At 41.3% G+C, this 27063-nt stretch overlaps 2 protein-coding genes across 4 annotated transcripts in view; one reads left to right on the top strand and one right to left on the bottom strand.

Annotated features, from left to right (window-relative positions):
- The window catches only part of LOC104150944 (synaptotagmin-like protein 2), an 80546-nt gene extending 57046 nt beyond the window's left edge, over positions 1 to 23500 (bottom strand). Inside the window, exons 1-2 of the mRNA XM_068957538.1 lie at positions 23426 to 23500; positions 18893 to 18953 (exon numbers count right to left, since the gene is read on the bottom strand). The gene's annotated coding sequence lies outside the window, so the exon portion shown is untranslated. The remainder of the gene's footprint in view (positions 1 to 18892; positions 18954 to 23425) is intronic.
- VSIG1 (V-set and immunoglobulin domain containing 1) lies at positions 421 to 27063 on the top strand. 3 transcript variants are annotated; one of them, XM_068957542.1, is made up of 8 exons: positions 421 to 547; positions 3886 to 4049; positions 11593 to 11700; positions 17934 to 18132; positions 19760 to 19915; positions 20604 to 20723; positions 21719 to 21851; positions 23364 to 27063. In XM_068957542.1, exons 1-8 carry the CDS (start codon positions 499 to 501, stop codon positions 23545 to 23547), a joined length of 1113 nt encoding a protein of 370 aa, XP_068813643.1. In that variant the 5' UTR covers positions 421 to 498; the 3' UTR covers positions 23548 to 27063. The 3 variants fall into 3 exon arrangements, with proteins under 3 accessions (XP_068813643.1, XP_068813644.1, XP_009683772.1); XM_068957543.1 differs by having other exon boundaries at positions 21719 to 21838; positions 23364 to 23496; XM_009685477.2 differs by lacking the exon at positions 11593 to 11700.

Genomic DNA, 27063 nt, shown 5'->3' with positions numbered 1-27063 from the left:
AATGTAATCATTCTGTATAAAACTGCATGAGAAATACACTTTAAAATAGAAATCTACTAACAATTATCTTCACATACCCATTAAAAAAAGATAGAATTAATAGGAAATAAAGATTAGTCCTTATTCATGTTAGGCCTGTCTCCAACACTGGTAATTAGATTGACTGTTAAGTTGCTCCACAAAGTTGAAGTACCAACGCAGACAAATACGGTTGGGCCTAGGTAAAGGTGGGAGAATCTAGGCTTCTCTGATTCAGAGGTTTATTATTAACAAAACACTCAGTTACTCACACCTCACGAAATGGTTTCAGCTGAACAGTCACACCACTAGTTGGAGAAAAGCACACATGCGATAATGAAGGAGAATGAAAAGGCTCATTGACGTGTTGATACACAGCTGATAAGGAAAACAAAAACCCACTTAAAAAAAAAACCCAACTGTTGAGTTTTAGTCAAAGTCAGAAGCAGCATCTAGTCTCTTTTCTTTCCGGACTTCAAGATGTTTGCAACAATGCTGAAGATACTTTCTGTTCTAACCACCCTTCCAGGTAAGAAAACAAACTGATTCAAATAACACTGACATAAAGGAACAGGTTGAAATAAGAGAGCAGGTGAACCTGGCTGACAAACCAGGAGAACATTCAAGATTTATTTCTAGATGGAATGAAAATTATGACCATAATGCTTATACCATCTTGTGGAAAGGTGCAAGCTGACCACTTACCGATAGAGTTTTTTGCTCAGGAATACAGTTTTAGCCTGTCTTAGGATAAATTAATGCTTTGCTCTAAAGCCAGGAAGAGGCAAAGAGCTCATGCCCAGACCTTTACTCTTTTGCAAGTGTTTCAAGGTTAGCTTTTCTCACTTTTGGGTTTTGTCCCCTCTTGATAATATCCATGGGAAATGATACCTTGGTCCAATCCTCACCAAAAATTAGGCGTTGCTTAACTTTGAGCATGCAATTAATCCTTTGGTTTTCAGTGAAGTTATGCAAGGCCATAATACTTTGCAGTGTTGAGGATTTTTATGGTGTATTACAGGTTATACGTTATTCATGTTTCAAGGACACTTTGCTGTGCTAAGCCTAATTTTTAATATCTACAGAAATAGATTTTTTTAAGTCTAATGCTACAAGATGATGAGCAGCCTCTGTAGCCACTAAAGAAAATGGTAGTTGGTTTCTACACTTTATCTTCTAGATGGAATTATCTGTTTTGGATGTCACAGAAATATTTTAAACGGTTGTTTATGATGTTTGTATGATATGTCTCTCACATACACAAAACCCGTAGCTTTTTGCCTTAGAAATTAAAAGGAATTCAGTGTTAGTACAAATATTTGGCAAAACAGCACCCTCTAATTTTAAAGTTCTGGATTTAAGACTAACACTGTGGCCATACTGAGGGGCACCACAAACTGGAGACTTTGCAGCAAAAGGTCAGCAAAAAATAAAGTTCAGCAAACTTATATTTACTCTGTTAGCGTTAAAAACCTGCAGTGACTTTCTCTGCAGCAAGGAAATGGCCTCACAATAATACTGAAGAGTGATGAGACAGATCAGCTTTTAACTGAGTTACTTTTAATAACAGGCTAAGTCCTGTTCACACAAGCCCTTCTCACTAAGTTATTTCTTAGTTATGCACTTTCTTTCACTTAAATCAACAGGATAGTATGTGTGAAATGGGATTATTAGTTTGAAGCTGCAAACAGTGAATTAAATGCAAAGCAAAACTGCCATTAACTTCAGTGGTGTGGGAATGGGCTGTGCGGGTCCAGCCTCCTCCATTTGCAGTCAAAAGCACTACCTGACTGCTAGTGATGGCCTTGCTGGACAAAGACAATTTTACAGGTCTCGGCTTTATATGCTTACTAGGGCTGAGCAAAACTACGCCTATTTTAACTAAATGTATTTTATTCAAAATATACACCTTCATGGAAACTAGCATGTTTTGTGGAGTCATTTACACTAAAATTAATTTCCTCTGGAAAAACTTATAATGTCCAGGCTCTGTGGCACTCCCGACTTCAGAAACACAGGCAGATGAAGGAAATATGTGGTGCAGATGACTGGAAAATGAATGTTTTCAGTAGAATGTCACTGCACTGAAAGACCATAGCTTTATTCCAATGACGATCAGAAAACAAGTACTTCCAGTAAACCTGAAAGTATTATTGTGGCAAGAAACTATCATCCTCTGGCCAGCTCTAATTGTTAAAGTTGAGGAGAACGGTGATCAGCGACACCTGCAATAATATTACATGGATTTTATATTAGACGACAATAAGGATTAAGCTGTTGTGAACTCACAGGACAAGCAGGACTTGAGAGCAGAGCATTGAGATCCTTTCTTTCCCAAGGCAGGATCAACATGAATTTAGATCAGTCTGCAACCACTTCCATGAGAGTGTCCTTACAAATACTTGAAGCTTACTTGGTGCAATTTGAGCCCACTAGTTCTCATCCTAGCCACCAAAGACATGGAAAGTAGATTATTCCCTTCTTCCTTGCAGCAGGCTTTTAATATTTGAGCCATAAAAGAAGGGAAACGGGCTTCTGCCCCAAAAGTTTAGATTCTAGGTTCAGATAGATTTACATATGCTAGGAGCTGATGAACCTGGAATATTTACATGGTTAAAAATGGTGAAATAATTGATATTTCTTTTTTAAACAATGTTTCCTTTCATATGGCTGATAATCTGAGAAAAAAACTCTTTTGGTGCTACTGGAGGTTCTGCTGAAACTGTCACAGGCAGCAGCCCAAGAAAGGATGCATAGATATTCCATTAAGATAAGAATATTTTGCATGTTTTGCCTCTATCATTCATACATCCACAGGAAAATTATCTAACATGAAGTTCTTGCCTCATTCCTTTTACCACAGACAGTTCCAAAAGACTTGTATTTTCCAGCATGTTGAAAGAAATATTTTCACTTTCAGAATCTTTAGATAGTAGCTTTAAAACTGGACTCAACAGCCAAGCAAAGTCCTGAAATTCAGACTTTTATTTTTACTGAGAGCTCTAGCTTTGTTGTCGTGTGTTACCATTCCTATTAACTTCAATGGAGGACAGAAAGGGATAAATGCTGTTGGATGATGCACAATTCCTGTCACTAACATGGCTCTCTAGACAGGACCGATCACAGCTTTATGCAGAAGGCTTTGTGTTCGCTCCCTTTTTGTTCAGAGCATGACAGAAAGGGTCATCAGGTTTCCACAGAATTTCTCACAACTCGCACAATAAAAGCGACTCCAAAAATCTAGTTTGAAGCTTGCAATGTAAAGGCATCAGAAGAGAAAGATATTTGCATATGAGCTAAGAAACCTAAACAAAAGCTGAGGAAATAGCAAAAGGCTGCAGGATCCCAGGCTGGGGGAGCCCAGCAGTGCTCATGTGTCAGAGGTGGGATGTAAGAACATAAGAAACATGGTCTGCAGCAGATGGTGACCCACAGGTAAAAAAGATGTGACCTCAGAAGGATAACTGTGAAACAGGAGCATGAGAAAGGGCTAAAGACAGCTGCGAATAAGAATGTGAAGCTCAGGAGAGCGCTAGGAGGGTAGAAGAAAGGTTTGGTTTAGCTGCAAGCTCTTAGTGAGAAGACAAGTCTCTGCAGGTGAAAACAAGTATATTTTTAGGAACTCTGTGTTTCTGGAATATGATTTGTTTTAAGAGGTCAGGAGTTCTGGGGGATCTATTTCCTTGTAGCTTTTACCTATTCCCAGTTTATCACTAAAATTTCCACACACAGCCCAAGGCAAACCGTACTGACCAGAGAAGTACTGGGCACATACAGGTTTCTCTCCTGAAGCTGGGCATGAGGAGCCTCAGCCCAACTGATGGGGCAGCCCTGGCTGATGCCTCTCTCCCTTCCTCGTTGCGGCAGGTCTTGCTGTCAGCAGCATCGTGGTGACTGTTCCACAGAAGATAGTGAATGTCACTACAGGCGGAAATGCAACTCTCCTCTGCACATATACGAGCTCTGAGCTGCTGGGAAATTTCTTCGTTCAGTGGAGTTTTTACAGTGCCAGAGAGAGCCAACTGCATACAGTAAGATACTTATTTATTATTACTATGAAGATATAAGGACTTAACGGACGTATTAAATATAAGGGCCTTTTTATACCACCTCAGCCAAGAATCTTGTTACATTTAATAGCGTTTTCCTCACTACAGATCTGGGAGACAGGTAACACTGGTACTCCCACCTTAAAGACAAGGGACCAAGGTGCAATGAAATTAAGGGCCAGGTACACAAAGGCATCTAGGCTCCTGGCATGCCTGAACTCCTGAGGAAACTTATGGGAAGGTACAGCCATATCCACAAAGGGATTTAGATGCTCAGATGCCTTGCTCCAAGTCACACAGGAAGCTTGGAGTAGAGCAAAGACCAGGTGTCCAAAAACCAAGCTAGTGCTCCAGCTCCTAGACCAGCTCCTTTTTCTCTTTTCTCATAGACATTTCCTTCTACTGTGAAGGCTGCTTTCTCTGGTAAGACACCCTTGTCTCTTACAATGTGTTCCCCATTTAAGGGTCAAACAAGGGTTCCTTGGCTCAGCCCTTACCATCAGTAACAGCAGCAGCATGTAACAACAGACTCTCTAGAAATTTGTCATAGCAGGAAATGTGCCATGGCAAACTTGCGTTAGCATTTTGCCGCACCCCATGGGTGTCACTGAGGTAGTAGAACAATTACAGATCAAAGGCAAATGATCCCCAACTTCCTGAGACCCCGAGAGGCAAGGGGCCAAACAGTACCTACCCCCTGTGGTACCAGATGACCGTGTGCCAGGACGGAGCTTAGCACAGAGATGGCACTAGGCTGTGAGGGGCACTGAGTATTTGACAGCTACATGCCTTAACCACTACCTGGGGCTCCCAGTGGCTGTAAAGACCTGGCAGAGCAGCCTGGTCTCGCCTGCAAGAAGTCAGGGATGGGCTGTATCCTATATGTACTTACTCCAGCGCCCAGACTTCAAGAGATATCAATTAATTCCATGTTTTTTGTGGTGAAATGAATCCCTGAATCTCACCCTGAGTGTAACATGCAGGGTATATCAGCAGGCATTTTTGCAGCCACCCTGTGACTTCTGTGCTCTGCCCTCATCACAGGAATACTCAGATTTCCTGCTTTATGCTTAAAACCTGGGCCAGTCCTGAGACTCGCTGAGAGCGTTGTCCTACCAAATTCAGTGGCGCTCCCATGAGCTCACTCCTGAAAGGTGCTGAGCAATCAGCAACACCCTTTCCTTTGTAAGAAGAAATGGTGATTAGAAGTGTTACTGTATCCTTGAAGATGACTGCGATTCCCCCCCCTCCCTCCGCCTCCCAAAACGCCCTAACGCTGGGCTGATGCTGTTTAGACAGTCAGTTCCTTTCCTCCCATTGTTTTCATCTTACAGCTAACACTTTTCTTTGAAAAGTTCAATCCTCTGTTGGGTGTTACACCTGAGAGTTGAGGTAAACAGATTTGACTAACTTAGATCAGTGGCATGCTCCACGCGGATGATATTCCTGTCAGGTTTAACAATTTCCTAGTGATACTACGTTAGAAGGTTTGCCATCCCTGACAGATCCATACCTTCTATTTAGTTTACAAACTACAGGAGGAGGAGGCTGTAATTTGCAGAATGTACAGTACGTAACACCTTTGGCATCAAACAGAAATAGCCAAAATGTAAGAAAGATCAATTTAACATAAGACAGGGGAACAGCTCACCCTACTGCAGCATATCCTAGCCATTGCTAAAGACTGTATCACTGGTAAGTACAAACAGTGGAGCCACCCCAGATTAAAAGCCAGACTGGTATATGAATGCCTTGCCTAACTAACTGTATGAACAGTCGCTACTCATATCATTGGCCTTTTCAAACAAAAACTATTTTCATAAATATAGAATTATTCATGAAAGAGCGGTAGCTTCTGTTTTCCTAATTAAGTTGCATATAGTATAATATAATTATGCTATTATTATTATACTATATAGTGTAAATATAACTAATTTTAGTCCAGTGTGTTGTATCAAAAATTGTAATCATTCAGTCAGGTGGGAAGCACAGCACTCGGATAGGATCAAGCCCATCTTCTCCAGATTTGCTTAGAGTCTCTCTATGTTACTTGCACCAAATTTTCCATAATGCAAGACAATAAATGAAATGCATTTTCTGGTCACAACCGAGAAAGATGAGTAGACAGAGCAAACTGCAGTTCAAAGTAAGCTTAGAGAATTGGACGCTTTCAAGAGATCCAGGAGGGGAAAACTATTTGTAAACTGTGACCAATGATGAGAAAATACAATCCTCAGGGGGTAAGCATAAAATGCGGTGGGTGGTTCAGAGGATGTTCAGCAAGAACTAACTGCTGGGGGGCTACTAAACGTCAGGGGAACCTTACGGATCAGTCCCTTCAGTGCTCTCTCAGCCGCAGCTCCCACCGCAGTCAATGGGAAGGTTGCGCCCGCGAGGACTGCAGGAAACACTATGGGCAAAAACAGCATCTGGCTTTCTCCCTATCTGAAACTAATTTCATGCTAAATTCACTTTCACAACACAATTGTGTTGTGAATGTCTACAAATCCAGGCATTTGTAATGGATGGTTTGCATTTTCATTAAATAAAGCCGATTCAATCTGGAAAGGCCACGGCTGAGTGACTAATCCTGTTCCCCCTGAAGCGAGAGGCCGACCTTCCCTGCCCGCGGCGCGCGGCGCCGGGGGCTGGCACGCCGAGCCGGCGAGGCCCGGGAGCGCGGCCGCTCTGTGAGCTGGCGCTGGGGCCCCGACGGATGCCTGCCCGGCAGCCTGGCAGCGCTCGGCGCTGCTCTTCTCAAAAACACTTTTAACAAAACATTCATCCCTGCATTATTTAGCCCTGTCTCTTCTTCCAGCACGGTGATGCCTTGCCATTTCGAACCTGGGCGCTATAAAATTAACCGTGTCTGTACAAACACTGAGAAGAAAGGACTGTGACTGCTTGTGGAAAGCAGCCATTTAAGGAAATTATTGAACACGGTTGAACATGGAATGGGATTTTCAGCTTCTCCCTAAAGGCAGAGGAAGAGGTGGTTGCTATTTCCCTCTCAGGCTGGTGGCTTTTCTCGGTTCCAGAAAGGACGGAGCGTGTGAAAGCAAGTCTGTTTTTTCTGCCAGGAGTTTTAACAAAAAATAATCTCTCTTTCTACAAACCTGGCTTTGCCCTGGTTGTTTGACATGTAGCTGAAGTTAAGTTTCATATTTTATTCCAAGCAGGAAATACAGGCATGGCAATGGAGGACACTGCCTGCTGTGGCTTACATTGTTTAAAGTAAAGAATATTAAAATGGCAAGTCAGAAATGTATTGAATATACTGATTAGCTGACAAAAGCACCTGAACTGAACAAACTGGGAAACAGTTTTCTGAATGCTAGAATAGCAGCTTGTATTTTAAGTGGGATGAAAATGATTTAATTTTATTAGATATTATTTTTTTCCTAAAAATGTAATAAATAAATATTTTCTTATAGGAAGAAAGTATAAGAAAAATATTATATTTTTCCTGAAAAGATTTGTTGAAAATTCTGGTTTAGTTCATAATTTGCCTTTTTTTTTTTAAAACAATTAAATGGATAATGTTTTCAACTTCCCTTTTCACAGTAGAAAATGTCCGCCAAATATGTTGAAGATGGGAGGAGACTTAGGGTTTTTTTTGTTTGTTTTTCAAAAAATTGCAGAAAAAAACTTATTCTTTCCTCCTGTCTTGATGACCCTGTTAGTCACGTGACAGATATATCTGCAGCAATAAGATTAAGGAGGGGACGTTCTCTATAACAGGGGAAAGAAATCTTGATTCTAATAAGTAACGTTTATTTATAGACTTGGAAACGTCCCTTTTTCTCTACAGTGGCAGGAAATAATAGCGCAAACTCTGTAGAATGCGAGGATTAATTAAGGTGCATTTATCTCATTAAGACTCTTTAAGCTCAAAGCATAATGAAGATGAGCCTTAAATTATTAGATTTTAATACATGATCGTGGAATGGTTGAGGTTGGCAGGGACCTCTGGAGATCATCTAGTCCAACCCCCCTGCTCAAGCACGGTCACCTAGAGCACGTTGCCCAGGACTGAGTCCAGACGGCTTTTGAGTGTCTCCAGCGAAGGAGACTCCGCAACCTCTCTGGGCAACCGGCCCCAGGGCTCAGTCACCCTCACGGGAAAGAAGTTGTTCCTCATGCTCAGACAGAACTTCCTGTGTTTCTGTTTGTGCCTGTTGCCGCTCATCCTATTGCTGGGCACCACCGAGAACGATCTGGCCCCATCCTCTTGACCACCCTCCCTTCCAGATACCTATGCACATTGATCAGATCCCCCCGCAGCCTTCTCTTCTCCAGGCTAAACAGGCCCAGCGCTCTCTCCCCTTTCCTCATAGGAGAGATGTTCCAGTCCCCTCATCATCTTTGTAGCCCTCCGCTGGACTCTCTCCAGCAGTGCCATGTCTCTCTTGGACTGGGGAGCCCAGAATTGGACACAGTACTCCAGCTGTGGCCTCACCAGGGCTAAGGAGAGAGGGAGGACCACCTCCCTCGACCTCCTGGCAACGCTCTTCCTAATGCACCCCAAGATACCATTGGCCTTCTTGGCCACAAGGGCACATTGCTGCCTCATGGTCAACTTGTTGTCTACCAGGACTCCTAGGTCCTTCTCCGCAGAGCTGTTTTTCAGCAGGTTAGCCCTCAGCCTGTACTGGTGCCTGGGGTTCTTCCTCCCCAGGTGCAGGACTCCGCACTTGCCTTGGTTGAATTTCAGGAGGTTCCTCTCCGCCCACCTCTCCAGCCTGTCCAGGTCCCTCGGAATGGCAGCACAGCCTTCTGGTGTGTCAGCCACTCCCCCCAGTGTAGTATCATCAGCAAACTTGCTGAGGGTGCACTCTGTCCCTTCATCCAAGTCATCGATGAATACGTTGAACAAGACTGGACCCAGTACTGACTCCTGGGGAATACGGCTAGCTACAGGCCTCCAACCAGACTCTGTGCCATTGATCATAACCCTAAATACATATATATATATCTCACACAACCCTTTAGTATATAATAAGCACAGAGGCCATAGGTACTACCCTTTCTAAAAAGAGCATCACAGTATTTTACGCTGTCACTTACAGTATAGATTTTGCAGTGTTTTGAGATAGGTAGGCTCAGGTATGGTCCTCTCTCGACCGAAATCAGTAAGATGAGGATCAGGACTGGTGCCAGTGTGAATTTAATGCACCAGAGTTTTCAGCAACAGACTTCACCTTGCTTCAGGATTAGGCAGTGCAGTTCATTAGCTCATGCACCAGATGCAGAACTACTTTCTAGCCCGAGTTTTGTTAAGCTGGTTGGCGCTTTTTGCTGTTTGTTCTGGTTATTTTCATATCCTGTTCCGCTTTGCCCACCTTGCACAGTGCTGGCACAGGTGCTCAACAGTTAAAAGCACTGACAGTTACACAGAAGAAAATGAAATACCACAAACCAGCTGTTCACAGACAATATGATGAGACGCAAGGCAGCAACCAGCGGAATGACAGGTGTTCGCAGCACTCTTTTGTAGTCAGCACAGCTAGATATACTGTGTGCATATGCATCTTTTTCCTAACTGGAGCCTAACTCTGCTCTCATCTTGAGAAGTTTCTCCAGCGTTACACTGTACTGGGAAATAATTCCCCATATTTGAAATAAATATTTTAAATATCAACTAATGGAAAGTAGGATGCCATGTGTATTTTTAGTCATTACTTCTTCCCATGTACCCCTAAGCAATATGTCTTTTCAATTATAATATTTTATTTTTAAATAATGACTATCAGCCAAGGACCTTGAGAGTTTTCCAAATACTGAACAACCCCCAATTTACTTATAGACAAACTGAGGCAAAAACTAGTTATTTTTTTCACATCAGGTAACACAGCACATCACAGCCTGGCCTGGTTCATAAGCTAAAGTCTCAAGTCCTACTAAGATCTACATCTGTGCCTCATTTTATGCGCTGTGAGTCACTTGGCTGCCCTCAGTGAAAAGCACATAAATAAATGTTTGAAAGATTGAAGCCTGCTGTTGACTCTGCACAGGCGAGGCTACAGCCTTGCAAAACTAAATACAGCTCCTGAACCTCACCAGAGCCGCACCTTGAACCTCCAGCCCTGGCCACCCACAGCGAAAGAGAAATTTCCCGAGACACTGTGTGGCTACCCAAAATATGCCCAGGGCAGTATTCTTGATGGAAGTTTTAGATTAAATACTAGACAAGTAAAGGAAATCAATTACTATCATTTGTAAGATACGCTGCAATTATTGATAGACTTCTCACAAAAAAGTTCTCTAAAAAAAAGTGAGCTTGAAATATTTGCAAATGGTGACTTTCACTCTGCTTTGGTAAAGCCACTGACTGACAATTAGGAGGGGAAGAGTGTTAACAGTATGTAACAGCAATAATGTCTTCTACTTATTTTATATATTGGCTTTCATCCTGAAAGAACGCTGCATTTTCCCCATATCTGTACTACCAAGCAAGTATCACTCAGTGGGAGAGGGAAGGAGGGTGTTGTTTATTGTAAAACATATGCAAAGGGGCACACAGCGCTGTTCCCCAAAGAGAAGCACAGTTGGATCCTTACAACCAGACTTTTAAGACCTGATGAACCACTTCCCAAAAGGTCAAGGTGTGGCTCCTTTCACCCCATAATCCTGAATTTGATTAATCCAGATTACCAGCAGTCCCCAAACCAGCACAGCTCAGCTGCTGACCATCACAGGACAAGGCACTGGGTTACCTGAGAGCCATGGGCCACCCTGCCCTATAAGAGAGTGCAGGGTTCCCCTAAAAACTACTGCAAGAACAAATTTCTCCCCATGTGATAACAGTAGCAGCCAAGCTTTCCAGAGTTTACTGAGACCCCAATCACATGCTTAGCAGGCTGTTCCAGCCCAAAAGTGAAGAGGAGCCATGGCAGAGCACCCTGAATCAAGACAGAAAACTGCCTGAAAGGCAGAACTCCCTGAACAGCTCTTTTTCCCTAGAGGTGTTTTAAAATCAAGCCTTACCTAACGCTTAAGATAGCTGAGCAGGCACTAAAAGGAATAGTTTCATTTAATAGCTGAAAGCAGAGGCAACACTTCCAACGAAGGGGAACGGAGACCCTGCTGCCAGGGCCATCGCTGTCAGTGTGAGCAGCTCCCCGCCAGCGGGATTACTGTCTATTGCCTGTTGGGATCTCCTGGCACTGGGTAACAGTCTGCAAACAGACGGTTAAATACGCTGTTACACTGAAGCAGATAATAGTGAGACCACAAAGGAAAGTGGAAACAAGTAGAAAATGATCAGGTTGTAACTGGTGTGTTTGCAGCAAATATTACACTACAGTCTTAGTTTGTCTAATTTTAGATAAAACTCAGATATAAGATTGTACTGCATCATCGTGCTGTTGCTAAGGGCTTGAGACATCTTCTGCAGACTCCTCTGAACGTGAGGCACCCTGCCCTCGCTTCAGGGGAGCTGTGCAGAGAGCGGGCTCTTTGCTTTTGGGGGAACATTTAAAGCCTCATTCAACTCTTAGATGAGCACATTTCTACTCAAATACAGCACTCCCCGTGTGGCTATATTCAGAGTATGGATGAAAAGTCAGTCAGTCATTGTCAAAAGATGGTGTATGTGACAGATGCACGGGGAAGATGTAGCTGGACACACAAGGTAAGAAAAAAATTCCCTGCAATCTTAAGGAAAAAAAAAGAGCTAAATAGCTTCCGCTAGATTCATGCTGCTATGAGAAATGAAATTTTGTTCTGGATTAAAATCCTAAAAGCTATGGACTGAAATGAGCTGAATCAGAATTTTTAACTTACCCTAATTTTTATTGCATTTTCCACAATCAAAATTATTTGGACGTAGCTGCTGTTTTTTCCCACAGCTCTTCTAGGTGGCTGAACTAGTGCTTGATGCTTTTGTCGTATTCTACCCACAGGGTATCTAAAGGGCATGTCTATACACCAGCAGCCTCTGGGTTTGAATGTGAGCAAGCCTGAAGAAACCAATTTTTGAGGCTAGATGTTTACATGCCAAAAAATACTAATCCTGGATCTCGTTTCTAGAATATAATATTTTAAGATGTGACGAATACAGAGGAACTCCACGGTCAGTCTGAATTGGTTTCCTCTCAGCTGTGAGCTGACCAATGCCCCAGCCATAAGCCATTTCAAACTTTCTTTGAGTTTAGTGGGATTCTTGTCTCACCACTAAGTAGAGTACAGCCCAAAGTAAAGGTCTAACAATAACTGCTATGGAGCAGCTATACTAAATGCACCAAGAAAGCATGTTTGTGCTTGATGTGCTGTAGAAATCACTAATAGTCCAGCCACAAGAATGATACTGTGAGAACGTGGAAGAGTCGCTCCTCAAAAGTAGTTTGCTCAAGTAGAAGCTGCTGAATGATTAATTCTCTAAAAGCTTCTGCCTCCATCCCTTTCTCCTTCTACCAATGCTCAATTGTGACAAGAGGCTTCTAGTCATTGTTAACATCTTCCATTATCCATGCAAAAATCCCAGTACTGTAGGGCATAATATTCCTGCTATAGTCCAGCACAGCAGTTTCAACAAAAATGCGTGAAAAGAAGCTGCGGATGAAAAAAGGCATTTGGCACTTTTTTCCCTTGTTGGTGTTTTATAAGTTCTGTCTGTACTCAGAATTCAGGAAGAGATGATATCAAAATGGTAAAGTTTTTAATATTCCCCTTTGCATTTATCTTGAGACTTTAATAATTCTTTTCCCAGTAGTCTGAGAAAATGTCAAACAGAAAATGCTCAGTAGCGGGGTCCTCTGAAGGCCTGAGCTGTACAGCTCTGCAGGAGAACACCGTGAATCAGAATCAGATGGTGAATACATCAGCCTACGGAAACGTCATTAGACAGGATGCTGCAGTTTTGCATCTGCCAGAGGAGGAAAGTGAGAAGGGGCTGGAGGAGGGAAGACAGGTATTCGAGAAGGACTCACATCCTCAAACAGCCTCACAGTCAGGAAATCGACACAACCATGGAGGTTAAGCGGTACATTTTGTAACCCATCTCCAAGTACATCTCACTTTACAGATTTGATATCTAGAGGTACTAGGCTAAACAGCAATGTGATAAGACCAGGAGATGGGGGTGGGAGGAATACTGACTGGGAATTAAGAATTAGTCCATCCAAACATATTTGAAAGACACATATTTATGCAAATTCTAGTATCTATTTGTCCTGTCCCAAGAAGAATGAGGACGCAGATGGAGACATGTTTCTTCTAATTTACTGCCGCTTTTTCACATGTCTCCTTCACTCTCCACGGAAGAACTTTGCATGGGTGAGAAGATATATACGGAAAACCCGTAGGTAGATTCCTCATTCTCTGTCAAACATCTGGAAGCCTCTGAAAATCCCAAACTCAGCATCAGCTTTGCCCACCACCTTCTCTTCAGGCAAATATTTTTCTCATCATCACACAAGAAGGAGAGCAGCTTTCCCAGGCCAGGGCTTTGGAGGAGAAGAAACGGACCTGTGCTTTCATGTACTGAATCTTTCAGAATTCTGGACACCGATTATCTTGCCTCCAGCATCTGGAGTGTTTTGAGATTACCAAGATTTTCTTCCAAACTAGTAAAATAATTCCCACCACCTTATTCAGTTTGTAACCCAGCTGCCCAGGACAGGTACAAGAATAAGTGACTTAACTGCCTTGGAAGTCTATGAGCCCAAATTCCTCTAGGTTGCAGCAGAAACTGCAACTCTGGAAAGGCAGAGTAGCTAACTCCACCACCATAGAGGGCCAAGAAGGAAGACTGCTGCTGTCAACGGCACAAGGCAAAGCCTGGCCCAGAGGTTAAAGAGCCAAACGAACTGCAACCCCTTCTAGAGCCAGGGAGATGCTTTCTGGGCAGCCCGGCTGTTTTGCAGAAACTGGTGTATCAGATTGGGGAGCTACTAGGAACAACATTTTTTGGAGTGATAGCCTGGCAAATTTTTTTTGTCAGTTATTTGATTAGTCATCCCAGGCAGCTGCTCCCATGAAATGTGAAAAGGCATTCTTATACGAAAACTTGCACGAGCAAGCTAGCTGGTAATTAGAAGTAGCGACCATTACTGTGTCCTCAACACGGGTTTTACCCTGGTAAATCATCAACTTCATTAGAGCTGCTCTTGATTTGCTTGAGGACATAAGCTGTTTATTTTCAGAGAAGCTTGGCAGATTTATTTGTTATTTTTTCTATTCAAGACGCTGGACTTTAAATATATTTATTACATCAAATTAAAAATGCTGCCAGCAAAAGTCTAACACTGACCAAATTTACAGTTTTCCTATATAAACATCTTAGGGATATTTTAGGTAAAATGGAAAGAAATGTCAACGAAGTTTGTGTTTGTGGGAGGGGACATTAGTTGTCAGTTGCTAAAAAAAGGTCTTCTGTATCTTCGACAGAAAATATGGTTTTGACTCTTGAAACAGAACATAAACATCTTTGTAAAGCACAAGCATGCACTTTTCAAGGACAGTATACAAATAGTACTCTATACAAGGGTTTAAAATACCTGTTTTGAGCATATTGTTTAGAACAGGCTAGGAATTCACAGCCAATTCAGTGAAACGTATTCCTCTAATGAAATTTCCTGTGTACACAATCCAATCATACCTCGGGGACAAGATACACACTCAGTAATTAATCACAACATTACTCAGCCCTTTTGGTGTTTACCACCTTCCTTCAGGCAATAAACTCCAGAGCCAGTGAGATAAGCATCATACAGGAGCAGAAGAATAGAGAATAGACTGGAGCCTGCAGAGGAACTGCATGCAGTTCCTTAAGATGTTCCACTGTGTTTATACGTTCATAGTATACATATTAAAAAAAAAAAGCAGAAAGACTCTGTTCAAATCCATAAATAGAACATATATTCTATGCTGTGCTGACCCCTGCCTCAGATTTAACAGTGTACACAACATATTTTCTCTGCGTGCATTCAAACAGAAAGAAAGAACACAAGGGATTAATTTTTCGGTGCATTGTATGAGGGCTTAGATACATAATTCACCCCGACTCCAGACCAAGTAAAGTGCCCCCGCACAGAGGAGCACTTGCTCTTTTGTTTTGTTTACTGGCATGCCTTGACTGCATTTAAAACTCATTGCAATGCCAGACCTATTTCCGAGGAACATGTGGAGATGTACAGTGAGTTGGCATTCAGTGGGGCAGCTTCTGCTCTTGTTTACTCTCACATAAATCCCAAATCACTCTGAAGTAGGCTCAGAGTAGAATTTAGCCCCCTTTTTAGTAATCACGCCTTTTAGTAGGATACAATGGGTCTGCCTCTCCTCTCACGCTGCTAGAAGTCAGCATAACTTCATTCAAGTCACTGTACAACTTAATTTCACATTAGTGTGAATAGCTGATGGAGGCTCGTCCCCACTCAGACGGACGTTATATTATTGACTGAGAGGAGATGCAAATCTAGGCTATCACCACAGAGATTTATAGACGAACCTCAGCATACAAGAAGCCTGAAGTCAGACTTCAGTTTTTGTAACTTCAGATTCTTGCAGGAAAGTGTATAAAATTTTGCTGTTGCTTAAACTAGGATACATGCAGAATGAGATAAATGTGGCTAGTACTCTTTTGTCATTACTGACATATCAGTTAGAGAATTCAATTTGATCCATTTTGATGAGAGAGAGTCTTAAACCAAATTCCTTGCTTTGAACAGTCCCATGCATTTGGGGAATATGAGGGTGGGCATACAGACCCTAGTTTTGTAATAGAGGTCCATCTCTAGATGTTAGCAAAGCATATAAGCACTTTTAAAATATATATACCAGCAGCAAAATTTCAAGTACTGTTGCATGCAAAAAAATGGAAACTAGAGTCTCTCCAGCTGTTTTGCAGACTTTCTGACCTAGTTTGTCACTGTGCTAACATTAGACCTCTTATACATCCTCAGCGCAACACCAGGTTCTCACACATTAGCAATGCAGTCGTGCAGCTTTGGCATTCAGGGCTCTGCAACAACTGTACCCAGCGTTCATAATCACAGGGTAGGGGAAAGCAAAGTCTGGCTGGAAAGTAGACACCATTGCACTTGAGACGGGGCCAGGCTGCAGTACCAGAGCTGCTGGTGCTGTGCAATCTGGGTTTTGACCTTCATTTCAAAACCTTATCTTTGCTTAAACCAGCTGTGCTCTGGCAGTTTTGGGGTGTAGATTGCCTTAAGCTAACAAAGGCTTTTAGATAACATTGCTTAAAGACTTCAGTCAACACTGTATCAGGGTGGATAAGTGGAATTAAGAATGAACATTCTTAATTCAAAATACAATCAGTTGGCTTGCAAAATAAAGTAAATTATACTTCTTGCCTGGGGATTTGCAGTGTCCCTAAAGGGAGGAAACTCAAAAAGGCAATTTTGATGCCAGTCAAGAGTGAATAACATTTCACTCCAGTTTGTGAAGCTTTTTTCCCACAAGTGTTTTCCAGCTACTCCATTAAAAAAGAAACTGTCAGTCCACCCTTGATAAATATATTTACATCATTGATTCTGAGATACCGTCAGTAGGAAAGACAGTAGACATATCTGGGTCCCAACCTGTAATTTCATATGGTTACCGCTCTCCAGCATGAAAAAAACAGTGAATAAGCTAGAACTGATCACTTTGCCTAGATGATGGAGTTTGTGCATGTAGAAACTGGGAAGCATGCTGCCTATCCCAAATACTACGATTTGGGATACATATACAATACTATTATTAAAAGTCTGAGAAAAATAATTAACATTCCATAGTTTTCCACATTAACTCGCTCTTTCAGATCTCAGTTTCACAGCAGAACTAGACAGGACAGAGTGAGTATATGTATTCCTGAAGAGCTATTTAGACACTTCCCTATAGCACGTGTGAGATATCACAGCTCCTAAGCAGACTCAAGTCCCAAATCTCAAACTATGAACCAGTCTCCACAATGAACGCAATTCTACCTGTCCTTTGGGTCAAGAGATAACAGATTTGGGTTTATAAGCCTATGAGAGCAAATTCTACTCTCACAATGCTGCTAATCACAAAGAGTGCTACTGAAGTCAGCGAAAGCAGTCAGTGTAAATCAGTGAATTTTTATCGTGGGGTAAATGTTGCATTCCAGAGAGACAGGCTTTTATTCTTGATCCCAAGCAGGTGCGCCTCAAAGCACTAAGGCCAACAGCTATTCTAGACATCTATCTCCGGTATAAACCGGGAAAAACAACAAGATGTCCATGACACTGGCTCTGACCCTGATTACACAAACAAGGAGAAAAGCATGGTTGCTTGAATTGCATGTGTGAAGATTCTGCTGGTGCTCTTGTGCAGCATTTTTATTGCTTCCAAATTTATTGCAAACAGATCAGGTGCCTTGTTTGCTTAGGCCTATGTCTTGTGGATTCATTTCAGTTCTCTGTTTGCTAGCTTCTATATTTGGAAAGCTCTGCAGCCATCTACTTTCTGCAGGTCCATCCTTGTCATATTCTTCTGTTGAGCTGATTGTTAATACCACCACAAACTATCTGGGCTTCAATTAGTGCCATTGTTAATTATGCATGACTTAGCATTATTACACAGATTTGTTATGTTATGGTTAACAGTCTCACCTTTGTTTTTTCAAAGGCTCCAGTCTGTGACTGGAGCATGCACAAAGAACTTGTTACTGCCCATTTACACAGTTAAAAAATTCCTGTCCTGACAAGGTTTTCTCCTCTAAGAACCAATAGAAACATATATTCCAATATACCACATTTTTGATCTCAGTGTTTTTGGGTGAGAGGGAAAGAAAGGGGGTGACCTTGCTAGGCTTAATCAGAACTAAACTATATTCCAGTTATGACAAACAAAGTGGCAGTTAAATCTCTTATTATTAAACTAACGATTGATTTTGTGTCACAGATCTATTATTATTCAGGAGGGGAGTCTTATTCCTATGGAGAATTTAAGAACAGGATCAAAGCTGCAACAGGTCCAGGGAATGCCTCAATAACAATCTTCAACATGCAGCCCTCTGAAACTGGTTCTTACACCTGCGAAGTTTTCAGTCCGCAAGGTGATGCTGGACAGAGTCAAAAATCAGTGATTGTCAATGTGCTGGGTATGTGCTTTTCCTCTATCTCGTGGCATTGCAGTTTTCTTGCTTTATTCTACAATAATGCAATTCAGGCCTCAAAATATGCAGGACCAGAGGGAATAACATAACTGTGATGTACAAAACCCATGATGCAGAAAAAGAGCTCATTTACAAGTGGACAGGGAGAAGATGTTTTTCAAAGGCCTAGGAGGCAGGCAGGGCTTGTGGTGCCCTCTAGCTTCCAGACAAAGCAGACCATATCTGATCTCAGCAACCACACCTGTTTGTCCTATGACAATCCACGTCCAGATTCACTTTGCCATCTCAGACACCTACCTAATGTAAGCAGGTAGCTGGAACTACCCTACTTTACTAGGTTTTTCAAATTAAAAGTGGCATTAAATCTGATTAAAAAGCCCTTCTAGTTGGGAGCAAGTTACTCTCTGGAGCCGTTACCTCCAGGATAGCCCAGCCCCAGCAAAGACCAACATTTTATTGAGGCTTCTGATAGGTCCACGGTGCCCTGCACAAAGGTCACAGTGAATCCAGGGAGAGGCAGCAGTACAGCCCAAGAGTTCTGGCTCACTCCCACTCTCCAGAAACAGTAGAAACTTAGGCTGCACTGGAACTAGTACAAAGTTGGGGAAGAAAGCTATAGTTCAACCATGAAAAGGCAGGACAAAAAGTATGAAAAGCAGTGGAATCAAATATTTTACTTGCCTATACAATGAAAGTTTGTACTAACCTCATCTAATCATTTTTTTTTTTTAATTACGATTCATACCTGGTCAGAGTGACAAGTCAAAGTGGATGAGAAAGTGATTCCAGCAATATCATTTGTCCATCTGCCAGGGATAAAAAAAGAGACGTGTAAATACACTCCCTGAAAAGTCACATTGTCAAAACACAAACATTAATTCTCAGCTAAAATAAATAGTAATTCTTGGAAGAGTTAAGTAAGAGATTGTAATTTTCACATAAAAACCAAGAAAGGTTATTCACTTATGCACACAAAACTGGGCCTCGTTCACAGCTGGTTACTGATAGTATTCTACAGAACCACAACAGCATATCTAGAGGTAGGAGATTCAAAACAGTAGGTATAAGTGAGGGCAGAAGAGTCTCCTGTGTATGCAAAGTAGAGAAACTGCTTCCAAAGCAGATTTTTTTGCAATTGTAGTTGATTCATTTCCTTCACGACTGCAAGATACTGAAGAATCAGGCCTTGTCCCTCTCTCTTTATGTGGACAAGCCCCTGTGCCCCTGAAGGAAATGACACTGCTATGTGGCAGAAAATGACCTATGATGAATAGCGACTGGCCCGTAATAAACAAAGTAATTGATAGTCTTCTAGCGTAGCCTCTCACCATCTCCATAATAGTATTTAGTATGCAAATACAAGAAAAGATAATAAAAATGTATCCTGGACCGCATACGTGTGTGTGTATATATGTATATATATTTAATATTTATTAAATCTTTATGGGAGAGCATTTGGTCAGATCCATAAACAAGACTCTGCTCTGAAATGGAAATCTGCAACTGGGGCTTAATTCTTTATTTATAGCAGCACAAGAACAGAACTTGATGTGGAAGCCTGCAGCCTCCCTGTGTTCTCATGATATCTATTCTCCCTGTTGCTATTTTACAGTCAAACCATCAAAGCCCTTCTGCAAAATAGAGGGAACACCTGAGAAAGGCCATCTAATCTCTCTCTCATGCAAATGTGAAGAAGGATTGCCTCATCCTACTTACCGCTGGTATATAGTAGATGAGAATGCCCTCAAGCCGGTGACTGAACAATTCAGTACGTAACTAAAGGACTACCATACAATAGTTAAGATCTGCAGTTTGATAATATCATTGATTTCAAATTCTTTGTACCATACAGGGCAGTCAAAACTTCTCCTCCTCTTTTGATGTTCAACACTACAAATTGGTATCTTTACTTACTCAAATTGACTGACAGCGGTTACATAAACACAGGATTTTTGGGAGGTCTGTTTTGTGTAGCGTGTTAAAGTCTCGTCCATAACATCATCTTAAACTGTTAAAATGGGAGACGTGATTATGCCTTTACACCTCCCTTCGCTTGGAATCCTAACTGAACCTATTCTCAAAATAACTCAATTTGTCATTCAATTGCTGTCCTCCATCCTGAAAACACTTCAGTACCTGTTTATATTTTCATTTGTGAGATTACATTGACAATAATCTCAGTGTGGGTAAAATACCAGACATACGTACATAATTGCATGGTAGGTGCCTTCTTCTCATGTTTTAATACACGCATACAGAATCCTCGGTAGCAACTTTCAAGAAAGGTAAATGTTTTCCATTTAAAGAATATGAAAAAGACTAACAAATAATGGGAAAACCTTTTAGGTCGTCCTGTTTTTCATCTTTTAATAGCTCTTAGTATTACTAACCAGAGAAAACCAACTGCCTCTACAGCGTACAAATAGTCATCCGTGTACATGCTCCGTTTGTCACAGATCCAAAAACTGGGGTTCTTATTATCGGCAATCTCACCACCTTTGAAACAGGATATTACCAGTGCATAGCCAGCAATGTCCTGGGGAACAGTACCTGCGAGCTCGACCTAACTACAAAGCGTAAGTTTAATACGTGAAAGTAATCACATTTGATGTATGACATAATCTGTTTGCAGAAAAATGCTGCAACAGCTTTAAAACATAGATTGTTTGAAATAAGAACAGTATTGGCTTTGGAGAGTTTTCATCCAGGTATGCCCAGGGTTCATACTGACCTGGGCAACTCATTTAACATCTCCAGCTTCCTTTCTCACTGGATAGTAGGAACTGAACCTGGCTCTGACTACAGAGGCCTTTTGTGGGAACTCACGGAGCTTAGAGCAATTTCTTCTAGCCAGCGGTCCCCATGGGTTCCCCCCAAAATTTACAACCACCAAGGAAACGTGCTAGTACGTGCACTGGGGCACTGCAGATGGGACCATTATTTGAAAGGATTGCAGTCATGGCAAAATACCTTTCCTGACTATTCTCAGTCTACCACACCTTCACGCAGATTTTTCAGGTAACCAGTAAAATCTAAGAGCCAAGCATACATTGTATAGCTAGCCACAAAATGTATCCCGGCAATTGTTACTCAATTACTCAGTGATCTTAAAAATGAAAAGGGGCAGGCCAGAGCTAGCAGCTGTAGTAAAGTGGAAATAGGAGTTTTTTAAGGTTCACAGGTGATCGAAACATTCTTTTGACATCTGAGCTGAAATAGGAAGATAAAGGCAAGCTGAATTTCAAAATTGTTTTGCAAAGACTGAAGAACAAAGGCCTTCAACTATTGCCAATGTTAACAACCTCACGTTTCCCTTAGGCAGCCATAAACATGGAGTTTGTTGGGGTAGGGAGCTAACTATCGAGAAGGGAGGCAGCAAAGGTCATATAAGCACGGTTCTCTCTCTCCTAGAGTATCCATGGCCCCTCTCTTGGAAATATGGATTTTAGGTTTTAGTTCTGTGAACCCAGTGACTTCTTTCTGCTAACGGCCTCTCCTCTAAATTTCTATGGTATTTTGCTACATTAATACTCTTGTTTTAAATTCAAGTAATCCTTTTTCTCCTTTCCAGATTCAGATGGAGGTATCGTTGCTGGAGCATTAATTGGAGCAATTGTGGCAGGTGTTATCATTTGCGTTATCGTCTGGGTCTTAACCAAGAAGGAAAAGAAAAAGAAAAAGAAGGCATCAAGTAATGAAATGCAGTAAGAATTTGTTTGCTTAATTTTAAGGGATGCATTTCCATAAAGCAGTGATGATAAACCAGAACCAAAGCAAAATATATTTATCATAAATGTTTACAGAGGAGTAAATAACATAGGGTTTGATAAAACCTTAAAAGTAAGACTATTTATGTGTGACCTAAACTGTTGCTCACGTAACAGAAGCTGCTATTGCCCTCCTCCCTATATTTACATGCAGTCATCACTTAGCAATATCCGAAATAGTAAGTAAATGTTTTTTAAACAACACAATGAAAAAGTGACATCTTGGAAAAAACAGTGTTTAATATTTAAAGGTTAAAGGTGACTGTTAATGGTACACAGAGGAAGTAAAAAAGGTATTGCAGCTGAAGGCTTGTTCAGCAGATATTTTGGGATTGCACGTTACTGGATTTCAGTACAGAGGGCTCAAGTTTAGTGCTATCTGAAACGCTTCAGGGTCTCCAGGACTGAACTGGTGGATGTGACAAAGGATCGTGGGACACCTGTCCTCTTCTAAAATGGCAGCTGGAAGACAGGTCTGATACTTTAAGGCACCTTAAAAGGCAGAGGGGACATCTAGGTTTAGGAAAAAGAACGGAGCCAGAATGTCCGCTGTGATCCTGCTCTGGAAAAGCGACTTCCTCCGTGCTTTGGTTGCTCTCTTCTCTGTTAAATTGCCACATCATCAGGGCAGGGGTATCTCATATACTACACACAGACTGTATTTAGCCCCATGATGTTAATGATAAATTAATACGTGTAGCTGAAGCCAGAACAGATTATTATATCCTCTGGACGTTTCTCTATAGCTCTGGTCTAAGACCTCCTGATATGGAATTCTGTTAATCCAGACCAGCGGCCAGTCACTCATGCAGCTGATTTCTGCTTTGAACTGATGTAGCTTTAACATCTTTGTGCTTGGATCCTAATAAACCTTACTGCATTGAATTAATCCACTAGCATCTGCTATTTTGTACATGTGAAACTAGTTAAATACCAGGAGTTGATTCATTACTGCTTTGACAGACTAAATAGAATTCATATCTGTTACTAAAAATAGTTTTCTGATTTCAGTTCTTATCATAGCTCTTTTCTGTCTCCACTCTATTATTTATATATTTGAATGGGACACCACATCTGCATGCAATTTCCCAGAAAGCTCATGCCAAACAGTTTGTTTGGCTAACTTCTCAGTCACTGCCAGCACAGCTTCCCATTCTGCTTCCGTGACCTTCCATTTAGCCATATTAAAATCCATTTTATTCCGATGGGATCAGCTAAACCAGTGATGCAGATCAGTCTTGTTATCTAAGACTTTGTCAATCTTCACGTCTTAGCAACTGTGATTGTATAGCCTGTGAGGGCTTTCAGGTACTACAGGAACAGAATCATAATAGTATGGGGGTTACCATTTAAACAATAAAACTCCAAAGACTCATTCTTTTGAAAGACTGTAGTGTAGGTGGGGATTTCAACTTATGAAATCACAATCCTCATCCTGTCTTCCTGCAGAGTAATGACTCAGAAACAACCCAATGCAGAGTACGTTCAGGTACCTAATGAAGAAAACATACCTGCAACCACAGTTCCACCAAGCAACGTGACAAATGAATACCCTGCTCTTGAGGAAACAGCAGCCTCTGGGACACCTGAAAACGATGAGAAGCAAGAAGTGGAAAAAGAGGAAACAGCCTAGAGTTTTAATACAGTTTTCCTTGACAGCTTTGGACCCCTTTATTAAAAAAAAAAAAAAATTGTCATCATTGAATTAGCACAGCAGCAGGACCAAAATTTAAACCTGCATTTGTATTGTAAACCACTGGGCAAGAGATTGAAAAGGATCTGTTACACATGCAGTTTGTGAATAGCAAACATCTGGCCTTTAAAGTTAACCAATTTTCATTTATTATCTAGTTATATAAAAATATAAGCCTAAAAAAACTATCACCCCCAGTTACCCAACCTATTTTGGAATGCTAATTATAAAATGGTTTTGAGCCTTGGACAAAGTAAGAGCTTTCCAGTCAACTATTTGAAATGCTGTGTGTATCCGCATAGTTCCGAACCACAGCAACCTTCTTCAGAAGCAGTGCTGGCCCATCTAGTATTTCCTGTGCAGCAAAAACTACCATTGTGACTGGCACTTTACAGGATTTAAAGATCTGATCTTGCACTTCAGAAGTCAATAGAAGCTTCATCAGTGTCATCAGAGGACAGAAACAGATTTTGAGGCCTGGTCCAATGAAATCTTCTATGTCTGAATTCCACTTAAAAGTTGAAAAAAAAATCCTGGAAACCTTTACTCTGCTGCTGCCTAACACGCGATACACTTTGTTAACAGTGTCCTTCTTGGCTTTAAAGTTCCCGAGACAACAGAGTTCCAGAGTCGTGTGTTTCAGCAGTTCTGATTTTCTCCAAATTAATGAAATTAGCAGTTGGGTACCCACTTCAGACCTCGAATGACTGGTTTCCAGACAATGGGAGCTGGAAATCTAAATCCCTTGCAAGGCTTGTTAAAACAGGCATGCATAGTATCAGATTCCTCATGGACTGCAGGTACAGCTGCTTTCACAACTTAGAAAGAAATATTGCTACTGCCTACTATAATACAATAGCTTAAATTCCTCCTTTTTGCTTGAGATGATTTAAATCTGTTTCCAGACAACTGTCCTACCCACTAAGCAACAAACTCGGGCTATTCTTCTGTCGGTCTCTTCAGCCCAGTGTAACTTTTGACTATCTTCTATAGGTGAAAGCTTCAAAAGGAAAGGCAAATAGTGCATCCACAACGACAGCCAACAGCTGAGCCATGAGTACACTCTTGGAAAGAGAAAAGGGAATTGAACCACATACGCTCTGATCACTAGACACCTCCCTAAAAACAAATGCATCCTCTTTGCCCAGGGCCCACTTTCTAAGGACAAGCCGCTCCTTGCTCAGTTCTTCGAAAGGGCAAAGATACCTACTTTCAGGAAAGCTCAAGCCAACAGCGCACCAGGCCTCAGCAGCTCCCTCACTGACTCGCACTGGGCAGGTATTTGCTGACAAGAGGGGACACTGGTTTCAAGCCCATGCACTGCAGAGGAAAGTATCTGACTCAGGGATCTGGAACTTTCAGGCACTTAAGAGTATTTTATAGGATGTTGTACAGTCATAACTCCTCTGGTGACTGCGCCTAGCCTGTAAACATTAGTTACATTCAGGAGTCATTTTTAAAATGGAAGAACGTATCCATGCTGCAGTTTTCAGGTTCAGTTTCTACAGCTAGAAGTATGTGGCCAGTTGCTTGAGAAACAAAAGATGAAGATGGCAGCATTTAAAAAAACACGTAAAGGACATGCGGTCCTAATTAAGATTCAGCTTGGGCAATTAAGCAAACTGTATTTATTGTCCTTTCTACCAATCCTTTTGGCTCTAAAAGATCTGCCTTTGATGCCTGTGTCCTAGCTGAAAACCGCTTGTCCCAGATCGTGAGCGACAAACCCTTACTGATGCCAACACTACCACTTTCTATCAGAGGATCCCCATGGTACTTTGCCTCCAAAACATCCAGGGTAAACCTTAAGTAATGGCCTGTACGCAAGTCTCTTCTTAATCGGGCATCTTTCTTACTGGCTCTTGTAGAAATTTTACTAAGCAAAATCTACAGACTTGGACCCTTAAATCTGGGTTTAGAAGCTTAAAGAAAGTTTTTTGTACTCACCCTCAAATACCTTTGTAAGCGTGAAATAACTCCAACTCTAACCACGCTCAGTAACAGTGGGAAAAGAGCAAGCACAGCCTATTCCTATTTGGGTGCCGTTTCTTATCAAAGGGGTTTCCTAATGAGACAATTCAAACAAATTATTGGTGCAAGGGGGCCCACTACATGGCTGACAGTGTTATTAATTTTGAGTAATTGCCTCTCTGACACTTCTAGGTGTTCTTTTACTCTTGCCCTTCACGGACAGCATGTACAATTCTCTTCATAACACTGCTGTGGTTATATAATCTCACCTCCACACATTTCTCTGCATGTACTCCTTATATAACTCACTAAACGAACATACAGGCTTCTGCCAGGGAAGAAGTAATTACCTTCTACAGCTAATACAGTTCCTTTAAACGTTCCTGGTGGGGAGGGGTGAGGAAATTGCCCAGGTGATGTTGATGCTTTTATAGAAGAGGAACAGAACAACGGAATGGCAGCTCTTGACTAACAATTCCTCTCTCACTTCCAACCACCTGTTTGCAATAGATACAATTAAAAAACAAAATACAAGCAAATCAGATTGTTGGGGGGTGCAGAAGAAGGTACAGAAAAGAACAAATACATTTATTTGAAGTTTCTTAACATAATGAGATATTTTGGTAAGCCTTCTGACAGATGTTTGTTCTCATTAGTAAGTCTCTGTCATGTAAGACTATCACTGATCCTCTTGGCAAAGCACAATAAAATCAGATATTGATCCATGGTGTGTGTAGGACAGAAACCCTGCAGAGCTGTGCAAGACGCAGAACTGTTTTTCAGAATTTACCTCAGATGTTTTGACAGTCTTTGCTGAACAGCCCATTTATTTCCTCCTGAGGGAGTACCGATCATTAATATGGAAAGCAAACATTAAGCCAATATCCAAGCCACCATCTCCAAGGGAAGGAGATTTCCAAAGCTAGAAAGTTTTGGCAGGTTTTTTTTGCTATACAAAGACCAAGGATCAACACAGTATTCTACTTTCAACTTTCCTCAATTCAAGTTTTCAGCAGTGCTTGCATAAATTTTATATATATATATATATAAAAATATAGAAACAAAAAACATGTACTCAGTCAGGTTTCTCCTTCAAACAAGGTCTGCATGACCACAGCTTACTTTAAAGGCAAGTTTTCTCCTTGTTCTCAATAGGTACTCTTAGTGACATTAAATCTGCATTTTGCTTTCTAGAATAGACTTAAAGTATTTGATGAAGATGTTTGTTTGGTATTAAGTTTCTGTCTTGCTTACTAAAGTAAATCATGTTACTTTAATGCCTTCGTAGACAAGTCAGACTAGAGAAGTTGTCATCTGCTGTTTCAACCTTTCCTTGCAGTTGAAGAACAAATATGTTCCATTTCCATACCGTGTAATGGATGGCAGTGTTTCGGCTGACTTGCGCTTTTCATCACAAGCATAAAAGTTATTTAGAAAATATTGGTTTTGTTACATGTAAGTTTAATAAAGTTTTATAACACCAAA

Source organism: Struthio camelus, chromosome 11 (genome assembly GCF_040807025.1).
Source record: "Struthio camelus isolate bStrCam1 chromosome 11, bStrCam1.hap1, whole genome shotgun sequence".
NCBI classification, from domain to species: Eukaryota; Metazoa; Chordata; class Aves; order Struthioniformes; family Struthionidae; genus Struthio; species Struthio camelus.
Note: the sequence above shows the minus strand (reverse complement) of the source record. Positions and strands in the feature narration are given on the sequence as shown.

Coding starts and splice junctions, on each gene's coding strand:
- VSIG1 (XM_068957542.1), top strand. CDS start 499: ATGTTTGCAACAATGCTGAAGATACTTTCTGTTCTAACCACCCTTCCA. Junction 4,050..11,592: donor GAGAGAGCCAACTGCATACA/GTAAGATACTTA, acceptor ACTCAAATACAG/CACTCCCCGTGTGGCTATAT. Junction 18,133..19,759: donor AGTGATTGTCAATGTGCTGG/GTATGTGCTTTT, acceptor GCTATTTTACAG/TCAAACCATCAAAGCCCTTC.